The 16,479-nt window shown below is 34.7% G+C and overlaps 1 protein-coding gene across 1 annotated transcript; it reads right to left on the bottom strand.

Moving 5' to 3' along the window:
- Window positions 1-11,091: 11,091 nt before the first annotated feature.
- On the bottom strand, window positions 11,092-16,341 carry LOC113298491 (inorganic pyrophosphatase TTM2-like). The gene is made up of 12 exons (XM_026547255.1): window positions 16,168-16,341; window positions 15,321-15,667; window positions 14,749-14,863; window positions 14,079-14,274; window positions 13,886-13,999; window positions 13,251-13,424; window positions 12,950-13,144; window positions 12,683-12,805; window positions 12,486-12,604; window positions 11,990-12,113; window positions 11,641-11,895; window positions 11,092-11,562 (listed from the first exon to the last, which is right to left on the bottom strand). Exons 2-12 carry the CDS (start codon window positions 15,658-15,660, stop codon window positions 11,350-11,352), a joined length of 1,968 nt encoding a protein of 655 aa, XP_026403040.1. The 5' UTR covers window positions 15,661-15,667; window positions 16,168-16,341; the 3' UTR covers window positions 11,092-11,349.
- Window positions 16,342-16,479: the final 138 nt, after the last annotated feature.

Consider the following 16,479-nt stretch of genomic DNA (forward strand, 5'->3'; position numbering starts at 1 on the left):
GTATTCCCTTGTCGTCTTCTTCACGTACAATCTTTCCTTTGCCCAATGACTTTCTTGCTTTCCACCTCTCTCACAAAAAATTTCCAAACGATCTTCACTTGAATGACGGCCTAAAACTAAGGCGCATTTGATCTCTATTCCCTTGTCTATAAACCATTGCTTTGCATCATTCCTTTCTTTCCATTCCAAATCGGTGTAATAGTGGGTAGAGGTATCAACACCTACGGGTTTGGGCTGATCTTCGTCGAACGCCGCAACAATCTACAACAAATATCAACAAGTTGATGATTCAAAATCGGTTTATATGTTACAGAATAAACCGATTTTCCACAATCGGTTTATATGTGCAGACCGATTAAAGTTTTGTGTAAAAAATTTCAAAGTCCACAATCGGTTCACGTCTCGTGTCATATAATCTGATTGTTGTTCACATTTCTCCTGGAACTTTAAGAATCAGATTACATATATACGAAAATAAACCGATTGTCCACTTACGTGATTATTCAAGTTAAGGAATCGGAATATGCACATCACCAACATAAACCGATTTTGGTCACGTACCCAACTCTCCAAAAATTTACTACAATCGTTTTATATGGTGATGAACAAAAACCGATTATGATACCCAATTTGGGGATTTTACACAGAATCGGTTTATGTGGTGTTATCGAATAAACCGATTCTGGAAAACTATTTTGAATTTTTTTTCCTTTTTGGGCGATCAAGACGTGCAAATGCATGTTTGTAGATCGTTACAACTCATACCTGTTTATTAGAAGCATTATCACCTTCTTCTTCTCGACGAATTTGTTCTTGTGCTTGAATAATATCCTCAAGCATTCTTTGGTTGACATCCTCTTCTTCTTTCAACAAAATATCCAATTCGGTAGGATCGAAATCATGATAATATGATGCGCCCACTTCTTCATCACTACTAGAGTCTTCATCATCACTATAAAGTTTCATTTTGCTAACAAAAATCACAAACCCTAACTTTTTCTTTTTCCCTCTTCTTCTTCTTTCCCTCCAAACCTTAAAAGAGGAAATGAATTTCTACTCTAATCCTAACACTATAATCAAACTCAAACACTAATTTTCTTAACTAATACTAACTTAATTAATCATCACTAATTTAATAAGGATATATTAGGTATTAACAAAAATAGTGGTTAAGGGGTTTCTAGAAATTACTTGTTAGTGACCCTATTTTGTCATATAGCTATAGGCCCCAATTAAGTGGCATAGGCCCCAATTTAGGAATTATATTTTTAGCCTTAAGCTATTTTTTTTTATCTTCAACTTCTTACGAAACAAAGACAAAACCTAGCCCTAACAAATGAATATGAAAAATCATTCATATCCCTACTTTAATCTATAACAAGGTAACTTTTGTTCTCTTATTTTTTGTGGGATTTCGTTTTGATTTAGATTTTTTGCAGTTTCAATTTCTATACCATCAGTAGATGCTTCAAGATGCCGTTGATTTGTACAACTGATTGAACATAAAATTATCCAAAGTAGCTTTTTATAATTTCTTTTTTATAATTTATGTTTGCAGAGATGTGCTTGAATATAACATATGTACCTTTCTAGGATAACCTGCATTATTGGGAGTTTATCTAATAAACTACAACTCTGCTTTTATTTCTCAAGGAGAAACAACCGTAATTCATAACATAATTTTGCAAACGGGTAATACTAAGCTTCCTATGTTTTATCTCAAATAATATTGTGTCTCTTGATCTTTCCTTCTATATTGTATTCAATTGAGAGTTTAAGATTTTTGTGCACAATTTCGGTTTGATTTTTTTTTCCTGTTTCAATGATTTTTTAGTCTCTGTTTGCAGATTCGAATGGTAATAATGAATAGAATTTCTCTTATCCGCGACAAGGTAACTAATTAGAGTTTTCTTCGTTTCTTTCTTATTTGTTTTGTTTAGGTTTTATGGTTTTTATTTTTTTGGCTTGATTGGGGTATACCCATATTAATTGGGGTAATACCCAATAAGACAAAATCTGGTCATTATGAAGTAAAACCAAGCCACCCCTTAACCTTATATCTTTTAAATGGCTAATATGCCCTTATTTAATTAACACTAAAAATTCTGATTAGGTTAATTAATTGACTTTAGATTGATTGAATAGATTAAAACTTAGGAATTGAAGTTATGAAACTTTGTTTTTGATTGAACTTTTGTGGGATGAATTTTGATGAGATTTTTTTTTTTTTAGAATATCTCTTGCAACGAAAATGAAGTACACAACCGAAACACTTCTAAAAGGTGATTGCAAATCTGTTGTATGAAATCATACTTAAAATCAAAGAAAAAATCCACACTTTCAGTTCTGAAGGTTTGACAGGTCGGCAAGGTCGAGTAATGAAGATCATGCCGACCATACTAGGCCGGCAAGGTAGACGAATGAAGAAAGTGCCGACCTAGTATGGCCGGCAGGGTATACGAATGAAGAAGATGCAGGCTGTAATATTTTTTGACACACAAGAGACTGTTATAAATGCGTAGGTAGAGTTTGTTCTCCATCTCCTTCTTCTTCTACTGCCTCTTCAACAATTTCATCTTCGATATCCTTATCTTTATCTCCATTACCATCATCATCATCATCATCATCATCATCACCTCCTCCAACATTAGGCATTTCTTGATCACCATCATCATCATCATTGTTACCTCCTCCAGCAGCCGGAGTGCTTTCATCAACATCATCATCATCACCTCTTCTACCAGATGGAATTGATTGGTCTTCATCTGGAGTCTCGTCTGAATCACTGGATTCCGATGGTGGTTGGGAATCATTCAGTACACAGATCTTGAGCGTTCCCGGCACAACGCATGCCCCTCGATGTGTTGAAGTCAAGAGTTTATCACCAACACGAGGAGGTCTTGAAGGAGGACTAAGAGCTTTCATAGCTTTCTTCTTTGCATTTTCCAACTTGAACAAGAACAATTAAGAAAAAAAAATTACAGGTCGGCATGGTCGACATATATAACCTATCCGGCGGAACAACGGCCGGAAGGGTCAATATCCAAATTACATGCCGGCTAAAGCGCAGCCGGCAGGGTGTTATTCACATAACCTTCCGGCTTATGACAAGTATGAACACAGTAGAAAGAAGGATTTTTCACTAAACCTGTCGGAAAGGTCCATTACCCATACATTGCCGGCCAACTAACAGCCGGCATGGTTTTATCCAAATACCATTCCGGTTTTAAAAATTCAAGGCATCAGGAGACACAAAAAACTTGAAATACAGCCGGCAAGGTAAAAAATTATAACCAACCCGGCTGAAAAAAAAACTACCGCCCGCAGGGTCTAAGGTTTAATAACTTTCCGGCCCTGCAAGTACCAGTTACAGGTATTCAACAGCCGGCAAGCTCTTCAACCTAAGAGCCTGCCGGCCAAACCCTAACTATGAAAATCCGGCAAGGTCGATAACATAATACCTTGCCGGCGTCGCAACTTCCAATTCACAATTTCGATTTTGCTGACCTAATTTAACATGCAAACATGAAATCGAAGTACTAGAGTGAGTTTAAGTAAGCCCTTGCTTTCTTAAGCGCACCATTTCTCGTGTTTCAGCGGATGCGAATTCTCCTTCTTCGACGGTTTTTTTCTTCACTTTCTTTTGAGCCAAACTTGCAATTCCAGGGTTATACTCATTGGGTTTTCGATTAGCTTATTTCATACGAGTTCCCTTCCGTCGTGGTGGATCCATTGATGAAGATTAATCGGAGTTTTCGAATCGACGATTTCAATGAATTAATCGACGAGTTTTGATGGTGGTGGGGGTGATGGAACCGATATGGTTGTGGAGGAGAAGAAGATGAAATGAAAAGATTAAAACTGATTTAGGGTAATAGTTTTTGAAAGGGTAAGGGTAGTTTTGTAACTTACCCATTAGGACTCCCCCTAAAACCCTTAAAAAGAGTCCCTTTAAAATTGGGTATACCCCAATTAATCTGGGTATACCCCAATCAAGCCAGGTTTATTTTTATTCATGTTTTTCTGATTTTTAGGCATACTGATTCCATTTGTCGATGTCCCAACCTTTTGCTTTGCCATTATTCTTATATGTATGTCAAAATCCTTGGATATAGTGATTAACCGAAATGTGTCTTGCATAACATAAAGTATGTCTCATCGTTGTAGTGACCATAACTGATTGAACACAAATAGACGCAGAGGTGGTTTGGTATATGGGAACGCGGTAATGGAACCAATATACTCCTCTTCAATCCGATTGAGTGCTATTGTGACTTCTCCTCTCAAGTATCTGAACCGATTGTGGTGAAAGGTGATGAGTTTAATTACAAATAGAGATTTATAACTGTTTGGCCTAAAGATTTACTTCCATGCATTAATTGTCAAGTTGCTAACTCAAGTTTATCTTAACTACTGGAGTATGGTCATGGTTGTGTTATCTTATGCCAACTTACTCGGTGGCTTTTATTAACGACATTTTTTTCCTGATTTGTAGGATTGATTAATGGAATTGACGAACCTTAAAATTGTCAAAAAGAAAAAAATCAGGATTTTTATCTCTCATTAGGTAAACCCTTTTTCTTATTTTTATCCATTTTTAAGGAAAAAAACTTATTATGGGAATTGAGAAACGTGCTAAGCAAGGGCAGATTTATGTTTTTATTTAATTTGAAGTTTTATTTACTTACGCAATCGTTTTGAATTTGAATTTTAATCCAAATTGATCTGATTTGCATGAAATATCGTGTGAAACAATTGAATTTTGGGTTTTCCACAACATTAATTTACATATTAAATTTTGGCTTTCCACATCATCAACTCTTTTGATTTATTTTTTTCGTCATCAATTGAGATTTCTTTAGATCAGACCTCAAATTCAACAACAAATAGGTCCAAGATGTTCCTAATATACATGGTTGCTATACTAATGTTGGGCTGCTGTACAATGCTAGCCAACAATTATGAGGTACTGAATTTATACTAAAGTTTGAAGTTCCCTTTTCTTTTCTTTCCTATTACTAGTGATGCCACATGTGCGATGCACATGCTTGAATTTTTCTCTTTTAACAATATCAAATTCGATAATAATGATATTTTTTTCGTAAAATAAAATTTAACATTCTTATTTGTACTCATTACATAGGTATTTCAAAGAGCTTTCCAAATATGTTAATTTTACAAAAATCCCCTGTGTATTTCGAAAGATATCAAGTTTTTAAAAAAATTGATGCATTTTTATAACAATGACATTTATGTGAACATGTGAATATATAAGATTGTTTATGTAATGATTGATATTTAAGGTTATATTAATAATATCAAGATTACACCAAGCTATTTTGTCATTTTGTGACCAACCAAAATACCTTTTTTTTTATATTAGTAAGATTATGGGTGGACTTTTATGAATTTGTAGTTGGAATTTCAATTTTCATTGGAATTTTCATGAATTTTTTTTGCCTTGCAGGTGATTATTAATGTTTGAATAATCGTTAAATATTTTAAGAATGAGTAGTGATATTCATATTTCCGTCCACTAACCGGCTTAGCTTATCTCCATTTCATTTTTAAAGTTGTGGATTCCATTATATTATGTTCTTAATTGTGTCAAATCCTTGATTCTTTTAGAGAGCATATTTACAATTCATGGGTACGTAGATACCATTTATCATCGTTTATTGATTATTAGATGCTACAACTTAGAAAAATTTATTCAGACGTTTATCATTAGGAATTCTAATAATCCCTTGGACGGTTCATGTGCATCATATAATAATGTAAGAGTAGGATTAGAATTTCCTTCTGTCGATACAATGATGGTTGTCAACGCCTGAAGAAGCAAGAGTAAATGGTCAGTTCTAATTTGTTGGGTGCGATGATGGAGAAGACAAACAAGAGAAATTGAATTAATATTTGTATTTTTTTGGCTCAAATGCAGGGGTGTACATGGCTGTTCAATGTGCATTTAGTTGTCTATATGTTTTTTGTATTATTTTTGTTTGAAACCAATGTATTTGAAGTGCCTGGAGTATGATTGCAACTAGAAGCAGTTGGTAGACAACCAAGAATACATCTAGATGAAGCAAAGGTAAATACTCGAATGCCCAGGGATACGATCACGAAAAGAAAATACCAAAACCTTATTTTAATTACCAAAACCTTATTTTAAGCACGAGTTGAGTTTATTGCATCGCGAATTGTATATACAATTGAGACTTTTACTACTTGGTAAGTATATATTTGTTGTTTGGTTTGATGGATTTGTTGAAAAAAAGTTCTCTACCAGTAGAACAAGTAGAGAGGAAGGAGAAAATTCTGCATCTGTAAGGGTACGTAAGAGAATAGAGACAAATAGATTCCAAACGTTGTTTGGTTTGATGGATTTGTTGAAAAATAATTCATACCAGTTGAACAAGTGGAGGAAAGAGGAAATTCTGCATCTGTAAGGGTACGCAAGAGAAGAGAGACATATGGATTCCAAACGCAGTTCAGACTCTGATGGTGGGATGCCCTACCGACAAAATATTTCCATCTCCTTCAATCTAGGCTTGATGAAGGATATAACTTAGTGAGTTTACTTTTTTTCCATTTTTTCTAACATTGTAGTTATGAGAACTTTTTTGGTTTGGAAGTGTTGGTGCTATAATATGAGTTCTTGATTATGGAATGTCTTTGATAACTATTTATTTATGGGCCAATTACAGAATGGTCATACTTTTTGTAATTCGTTCACAAAATGATCATACTTTTGTATTTCGATTACAAAATGGTCACACTTCCACCCGATTTAACATTTTTGAATAAAACAGTGTTAACTTTTCCCATAATACCCTCCTCCAAAATACCCTCTTCATTTAATAACTTGGTTGATGTGGTGGTGATGAAGCGATGGTGGTGGTGGTGGAAGCTTAAGAATATTCACTAAACCCCAAAGGGGAGGCGATGAACCCTTTGGGTGAATACGGTGTAACGATCCAAAATGCGTTCTAACGAACCTGAATGCGATGTAACGATATGTAAGCGGCGACACCATCACTTACAAATAACACCACCATCAAAAAAACTATAATGAAGGTAGAATTGAAGTTATGTATGAAAAGATAAATATGAAGGATATGTAGGTAATTTCATTATCATATTTAACTGTGAGTCACCACTTAACTCTCTATTTAACGGAAGTATGCCCATTTTGTTAATAGTTTGTAACAGTATGACTACTTTGTAAATCGGGTCTTAATAGTATGACCGTTTTACAATTTTTCCTTTATTTATTTTTGATGGGCATGGATCTAATTGCTAACTGTGCATGACAACAAAAAAGTATGTCATTTGAGTTTGAGATAGGTTGTCATGGTAAAGGACACACACAAAGGTCTTGAGTATATGTAAAGGAAACAATTTTTTTAATTCCCACTCTAATCACATTGGGCTTATAGGATTTTCTTATTGGCTTGGATTAATTAGACTTCATAAAATTGTTTAGTCCGTGTAAAACTATGTACAATCCTATCAACAAAATGCATCAAAGTTGGTAAGCATCACTCCATTTTACATCATAAAATCGATGTTGTGGACTGGACCATTCAGGAATTGTCGACTACTCTAGGGATGCCAATTCTAACAATTACGGAGATCAAATACAGTTAAAGTATAAAGATAGGAATCAGAAAGACCCATTGAAATTTGTTGGAGCCTAGGAGGACATCGTGTTAATTTGAGTTTCTTTAGATACAAATATACAGTATACGATCAAGAAAATTCGAAACTACAATTGGTCTCTTACTGAAACTTCTATTCCACAAGGTTTGTGTGCATTTGTCTATAAAGTAGAGTTGATAAATAGAGGGAGTAATTTATGCGATTGGAAAAAAAGTGCACATCCAAGAACAATTTTTTGATCTCAATCTATTGTTAGTCCTATATGTAGTTCAAAGGGTATGTATACCCCTCCTTTTACAAAACATTGCAGGCACCAAGATTTTTTTTGCATTGATTTTTAAAATAGATTTTGTTCTTAATAAATTGAGGTTACGTTATAATTATCATTTACGCTCTGGATAAAGTCTTATTTGGTAAACAAAGTGAATCATGCAAGAATAAGTTTGTTTGATCAATGAAATTTTAGAAGCACATGGTTTCACATTTCATTAAGAAGGAAAGGTATTGTTAACTTAACATTGATTATGTGAGTCATTCTTATTTTTTTGCCATCAGTTCTGTTCTTGAAAGCTTTTGTCATCAGTTCTGTTCTTGGAATACATGTAGATGTACGTGGTTTATGACCAATAGTAACTTTGAAACGTCTAGACCCATCATCTTTCTTTTTGTACATTAGTCATTCAACAAAACCAACAACTCCGCATGCCTTCCACAACATGCTCATTATTTTTGTTTGCATTTGGATTTTTAATCATATATAGATAGGTTGGATCATGTCATAACGCGGGTTGGTGATTGAGCCCCAGTTTATTAGGATTGACGTCATAACACCGGTTTGGGATTGATCCCCAATTTACTAGGATTGATGCTCTATTAGTTCTTTTGCATTTCTATATATGGTCCATGAGATTCGGCCTTAGTAACTAGGGATGTAATAGAGTGGAGTCGTGATGTTTTTTGGAGTAAAAGGAAATTTTTGTAGAAATAAATGATATTAAAGTACTATGTTATTAGGTGTATGTTGTTGGTTGTTGAGCTGCTTAAACCCTAAAATGATCTCATATATACTCATCCATTGTTTGTATAGTTTGTAAAATATAAAATCAGGTTACTTGAGAATATGACTGACAAACATCGGCCTATAGTGGGATCCTACCCACTGATATGACATGTTAGTATGGTGTTAATTATGGAACTATGAAAGATGTCCTTAGGTAAGTAGAAGGGGAGTCAACAAATCCGGACTATTTTTTTAAGTTTTCCACATGATATTTCATATGAAAAATAATTGAACTATTTTTCGTTATCTGATCTCCTAGCAAATTGATTCATGATTAGACATCACCAAGGCCATAATAATTGACATTGTTGACTTATTCGAGTGAAAAGCTTACATGTTGATGGTGCTGAATGGTCAACGAAGCTGATGGAGTACATGCAAAACGTTTTTATCTTATTGTTGGAAAATTTTTGGGCCTTATGTTAATTTAGTTTAATGAATTTCCATGTACTTTTTTTGTTTAACATATGGAACAGTTAGAAGCATGTGTGGTAGAGCAAATATTTTGGATTAGGTTGACAATAATTTACCTCCTTCCAAATCCAGATTAACATATATTTTTTTTGGAAGTAAGGAAAATTTATGCGCAACATTGCCGAAGGAGATAGTTATTTGTTAAACTTGCCCAACTGTCTCTGATCTCTTTATACTTTACTTTCACATATCATGAACATATCTTATGTGTATCTTTTTGTGCATATATGCAGAAAATGTAGGTGTTTTGATCATGCATTGTTTGAGCAAGATGCGTCAGCTGAGATTGTTGGTGGAGCAATAGAAAAAATACCCATAAAAAGGATCATCCAGTCATGTAACCTCTTTAATCATTTTCTTCATTTTGTGGCTATGCGGTTTAAGTGGGTTGGCGACATGGCGTTGTTTTTGAGCATCACTACATCATATTAAAATTTATATATGAAAATAAACTTATTGTACTTAAATAAGCAAGTGAAAGTTATTATACTTAAAATAAACTTATTATACTTAAATGAATAAAAGCTTAATTTCTTAAACTGTTATTTAGCTTTGCTTCTCATTTGGTAGTTAATCTATGAAGGTGAAAGTTTCTTGCATTTGTGCTCCATGTAGTTTTATGTTACCTATTTACCTTTGTTGGTTGGTTATGAGATTTTAGTGTCTCTTATCTTTTTAGCCAATAATAGAGTTCTACGAGTGAGAAAAAATCACTCATAAATGTTAACTCTACAACAAGAAACAAAAATAAGCAGCGTCCATTAATCCAACTAGAAAGAAATTATCACATAATATGAAGAATTACACACATAAACATAAAAATATAAAATTTTATATCTAGGCTACAAGGACGATAATCAAATTTAGGCTTAAGTCGTGACAATTTTGAAGTAAATAAATTTCATTGTAGTTATTTAAGGACGATCATCAAGTTTATGCTTAAGTCATGAAATTTCTTAATTAAATGGATTTCATTACAATAATTAATCTATTAGATGGCATTCTATGCTTCAGTTATACTTTGCATAGTTTCTAGTTAAAGCTAACTTTTGGTTCTCATGTTGATTTAGACCAGACCAAACAATTTAAAAGAGATTAGGTCTTTTTAATTCTTATTTCTTGACGGTGTGGGATGAATAGTGGTGAACATGTTGGTAATTGATCAACCAATGATGTTTGAAAACCCTTTTCAGATTAACTACAATTCAAACAAAAATCTAGCTACAGTAATATAAAACATTTAGTTGATGCTTTTAGTTGCTATTGTCAAAGGTGTACATAATACACTTATCTAAAATTCATACTTTTATCGTGTGCAAATCATTTTGAACTATATATATATAGCATTTTAATTACACAAAAAAGTAGTTTGAAGTATCAAACTTTTATATCCATTAATAATAGTCGAACTAATCAAGATTTTTTGAAGATGTTTAAATGCATCTTGGCAACGGGCGCGGGGCGAAGCCCCTCCACACCAGTCGACAATTTTCATCAGTCCCGGTACGTAGCACGGGTTACATATTAGTTATAATACTAAACTTTTTGTAAATGCCCCACCACACAAACACAAATATATATTTTATTCGTTAGGATTCCACCCAACACAATTAAATATATATTTTTAATCAAATTTACCATATTTACTATAGTGGGGAAACTCATGTGGCATGCCAAACTCATTTTTTTGACATGGCACATAGGAATAGGCCTAAATTATGACATGACATGGTACCAGTGTCGGTGTTCGTCACGGACCGAGAATACTTGTCATTTTCTCAAGCTTTAACACTAGGGTGCAACACATTATAATGGTTTTAGAGCTGTTATGACTCCCCACACAAGTACTAACCCCGGAATCCATCGACACATAAAAATTGAAAACATTCAGATTCAAGTCTGTTTAGCCAACAAGCATTTTGATTAGCTTCATCAAAGGGGTTCTGTGATGAAACTAATTAAATAAACAACTCTTCTTTTCTAATCAAAATATGAACCCAATCCATTTCATTATACATGCTCTTTAAGAACCATTATTTGCCTTGATATTTAGTATTGCTTCATTTATTAATATCAAAACCAAATTTACGAGCAGACACAAATGTAAAAGCTGTACATTTTCAAATAGAGCTGAAAAATCACCCATGGAATCCGTTTTAGGAAGATAAGCTCTTGAACAAGAAGATTCCTACACCAGCAATCGCCAATGTGAGAACAAGAGGAACCCCGACAAATTCAAAATCAGCAAGTCCACCACTGCTGTTCGTTCTGCCTTGGTCTGACCTCTCAGTCAAACTCTCACGAAGAAAGTTACTGAGATTGTCTAATTGGTGCATTACCTGATGTTGCCCTCGTACAATGGTGTTGATCTGTTCATGACAGGAAAAACTAATAAGAAAATAAAGTAAACACGACTCTAATTGAAGGATGAGGGGTCAATCAAATACCTCTTCCATCAACGGAGAGTCCTTCACTAACTGAGACGAAGATGAGGATTTGGGTAAATGAGAACCATTGCCTAAACCAGGCATGAGGTGAGGTGCAGATCCATTGCAAGCTTCAGCTTGCAGGGACAAGTTTTGTTGGCTTAAAGAAGCTTTCTCAGTTGTCAACCTCGAATTCAGCTCTTCCATTCGGGATGTGAACTCATCCAACCTCTCATGAAGAGTGGTAATTTGCTCAGAAAGTTGAGTAATCACGCCCTATAAAAGAGGAAAAGACAAGATTATCAATTGATGCTTTAGACTTTTGCAATGCTTTAGATAGACTAAAACTAATCAGCAAAGGCATCTATACCTGGTTTGCATGTAGAGCTGGTGAATCTGGCTGTCTAGCATTGAAGCTTAAATTGTGAACTGAAAGTTTAGCCAACTTGGATTGACTCCTCTCCCGAAGTGCAGAATATGATTGTGACACGCCGCTGTTTAAAATACGTTTAATACCAATTACAGCTAAAGATATACATAACCCAAAGAAAAATGAATTATAAGAGAAATAATTATTGTTCTATAGTCAAAAAAGAAAAGAAAATGAGAAAAAATTACAGATTTATACAAATTATAAACTAAATAAACTACACAAGTCACAAGTACATTATAAGATTTTTTTCTTCTCCGTTTTTACTCTGAAACAAAGAATGAAACTTTACTCTGAAACAAAGAATGAAACTTGTGGTCTATGCCTCTCAGTTGGGCCAGAATGTGTAATGCTCATTATGTGTGACGGTGACCCAACTTAAGGTATCAGTAAGAAATATGTAAAGTATAATATAGAAAAGGTCGAGCAACAAAACCTCTTAGCATTTGTGTTTCTCGTTGCAGCCGTGTCTGTTGATAGTCGTGAAATAGCTTCTTTCGGTGATGAAGCGAAATCCTCCTCAATGAGTTTTGACTTCAGATCCTCAGGCAGTGCCTGTGAGATGATTAGATTAGTAACACATGTAAACAAGATAAACGCGGACGATCAATTTGATATATTATGATTTCATACCATAACTTCATTTACAAGCTTTTCGAATTGAATCTGTTCAATGTATGTGCGAGGAACATATGAACCTCCCAAACCTAGATGCTCTGCCACCATGTTCACGTATAAACGGTCTTTACCTTGCACCTCACCAATACCATTAAACATTTTCATGTTAGTGCATTGTATTTTATATAAAGGAACCTTAATCGAAGATGATATTAAAGTGGGCCCACTTAATCAGATATGAGATATCACTAATCTTTCTTCTCAGGAGCCTTGATGTAATACCTGAACGTAGTGACGATTTAGTTGTTCTAACCAATCCATCTTCAGACAGACCTTTTCACTGAAGAAAACACTACTATGCCTTTTAAGTATGGCTGCTATAGTGTAACCCAAGGCCATTAATCCACCAAGAAGCCGCACACTTACTTCAAAAGATATTCGTGGTGATATTATGAATGGACTATCGGTAACCCATTCCTGAACCAAAAGTCATGAAAGTTTTCCCCATTATAACCTTGAAATATGATTAGTTTCTCTTTTAACCGGGAACATGAAAAGAAATATAAGTTCCTGAAGGATAGACCTCAAACATCAGGTTGTATTTCCCATCTCTGTTTCGCATGCGCAGGTACGATTGACAAGCTTCAGGATCTTCACCCGGTGGAAGAAGATAAATATCATACGTTTCTTCGGTGGTTTCTGTATGCACTTCAGGAATCACGGCTTTGATTTGATCAACAGTAAGAGTCTTTCGCGACTGCAGGACAGAGAACAATACATTATTGAATTTCATCATTTCATAAACTAGTTGCTGATAGAAAAGAACAAATACAAGATCGGTTGAAAGAGTGTTTCAAAAACTAAATAGTCAGCACCTCTTCAGAAACAAGGCTTTTTGACTTTTTGTTGTATTTGTTGTTTTGACATATTTCGCTAGGTTTGGGACGCCTCAGACATCAAACAAACAAACAAAACAGCAAAAGGCCAATGCAGACCCTAAGACCTGTAATACACTTTATCTTACTTATCATTATTCACAATCTCTAGCAACTCAGGACAGGTTGTGAGAGGCTTGCTAAGAGGTCCTCTTCCCTAATATTAACAAGTTTATCCACAGGATGAAGATTGGCTAAGAAGTTGGCACTGAAACTCTCTCTATAACAGTGAGAGTAACTAACATTGTAACAAAACTAAACACGGAATTTAGTTGGGATTAACCTTTAAAACATAAGTGGGATTCTGGAACCCTGTGAATGGATTGAATTTGTTGGTTATTTTTATATGTGCTGTTTGCAGATCTGGTTCAATAAAAGCCTTGTACATTGGATACACCTGTGGAAAAAGAACCACACAAGTTAGTAACAGTTTTTCTTTCTATATTAAGTAACATTGAAAATGGCAGTGAAAGAACCGTTTCAGAGATTTGATGGATTATTTCTTCTGGTTCTTGGCCTGCACGTTGTATATCCCGTAAAACACGTTTAACGAGATCGAAGTGAACCCCACCAGTGATTGAGACTCGAAGGTCTAGCAACGGTCGCAACTTTTCACTCAGAGCATAAATGCCTTCAATAATCAAAATCCGAGAGCTTGGGACCTCAACTGTCCTGGTGCGAGGAACAAAAAGTTCTTAGCGTCATATTTCCAGAATTTATTGGGTAGAGAAAGAGGAGGAAAAAGCTTGAGTTTAAGAACGAAATACAAGAGTTACTGAAAATGTAATTGTCTACTAAATTATTAACCAAAAGAGCTGAGAAGTACAATATACTATAGCTATATTGGAATAAATAAGTTTGAACATAATAACAGCTCAATCATATACTCTCGAACTTAGTAACCAAGGAAACCGAGTCAGTGGAGTCACAACCTCAATATGCTAAACTAGACAAAAGAAATGTAGCTTTCTCCTTATCTAACTGGAAGTTATTTTTCTGTTTCATTTTTGTTTTGCTTCATACTGTTCCTTTTCCTTTTTGCCTAATGAGAAAGTATCCTAAGCTAATAAACATCGAGTGGAAGATCATTAAAACCATCAGAACCATTATTATAAACTACTAACTGTTCATCAGGTACAGTCCAACCTGTATCCTGTTCGGCTGCTAGACTTGAAGTCATATATTGGCACCTCAACTGGTTTCCCCTCTTTTAGACCACGGATATTCTCAAGCAGTGTATCATAGTCTGTCAAGCGCGGATCTGTTCCATGCATGAAAACTGTTAGACCTGTATAGTCTTTCCACCACTATCCTGCATAATCTTATACTCCCAGGCCAAAAATTGTCAAAAGTATAGACAACCAGAAGGACATTGATTTGCCAAAGGTCAAAACCTAAATATTTTCAGCAAGATTTTGGCATGTACACTTGAAGATTAAATCTTACAACCTTGATTTTGGCATGTTCATTTGAAGGAGGAAGACAAAATTTAAATCTTACTGCCTTGATTATCTACTTATATTCTTTCTAAATGGGAATTCATATATCTATAAATGAGTTTGTAAGGAATTTCTACATAAAGCTGTGTAAGTAACAAACAGTTAAATTAACAGCAATCAACTTAAGAAGGGGTTTTGCTTAAAACCATGTCAATGCCTATACATCCAAATACATTTTTGAGTACAGTGGAACCTCTTAAGAATATAATTAGATTTTACCGTCGAAGTTCCCATCAATAATGCGGCTAGCATCATTGTAGTTGTCCATGGAAATAACAGCAATGCTGGGCATGAAATTGAGAATCTTCTCAGTAAATGCAGTCTTCCCAGCCCCAGAAGGACCTGCTACTCCTACCAATATTAGGTCTTCATTTTTTTGTGCCAATAATTGGCATGCCCGGATCACAATAAAGAAACCCTTCTCAAACGACAAGGCATCTTGAATTGGGACAATCTCAAACCGATCAGAATCCCTTTTCTTTAATAATTGAACTTGATCTCTCAGAAGACCAGACCTTCGCCGTGGAGATTCAACACCGACAGAGTTATCTTTAGCCATGGATAACCTGATAAACATAAGATTATACATAAAATATAAAATTAGTAAACAAGAAATATACCAAAAAAAAAAAAAAACCATAGAGTAGCCAGATTCTAATTTCGTGTCTCTGGGATAAACTCGAGAGAACTTCATCGAATTTCTTTTGCACTCTACATTTCTTTCTTCTAAGATCATCATCAAATTCAAGTCAATCAACATTTGCATGTCCAGAAAATTAGAAGAATTACATGTTTATCTATACAAGCAATTGCTAAAACTGAAGAAATCCACAGGCAAACTTCATCAAATAGTTATCATAGTGAAGTCATCAATATCTTATCAACCATCAGAAAGAAACTTTAAGTGAAGATAACATATCAAACTTGTTGATTTCAAGTCACAAAATAGAGAGAAAAAAAAAGGGAACTGAATTTCCCGGGAAAATCACATGAGAGGAGCAAAATTCTAGACTAAGGAAAAACAATTATTTTGTTTGAAGATGAGATGATCGGTGAATATACTTACCGAAACTTGTTTCTTTCTCCAGTTGTAATTGTTTTATCTGATTTCAGAATTCTGGTTTTTCTTTGCTGATTTTATTCATGGAGGATGATTATGCAAGTGGTGAAATTCTTAATCTCTCTCCGCACTGAGTTAAGTCAGTTGAAAGTTGCTTTCACGTCATATGAACTAGTGGTTGTTACTGCTTTTTAGTGCTCGGGTCTCGCCTCTCTTCTGCTCTCACTACTTCTAGCCGAACCCGGCTCCAGCCCCCCGGAGAAAGGAGCATTATTCATTTAAATAGAAGGTTATTATTGGGACGTAACATTTCAATAG

Source organism: Papaver somniferum, chromosome 7 (assembly GCF_003573695.1).
Source record: "Papaver somniferum cultivar HN1 chromosome 7, ASM357369v1, whole genome shotgun sequence".
Lineage (NCBI taxonomy): Eukaryota > Viridiplantae > Streptophyta > Magnoliopsida > Ranunculales > Papaveraceae > Papaver > Papaver somniferum.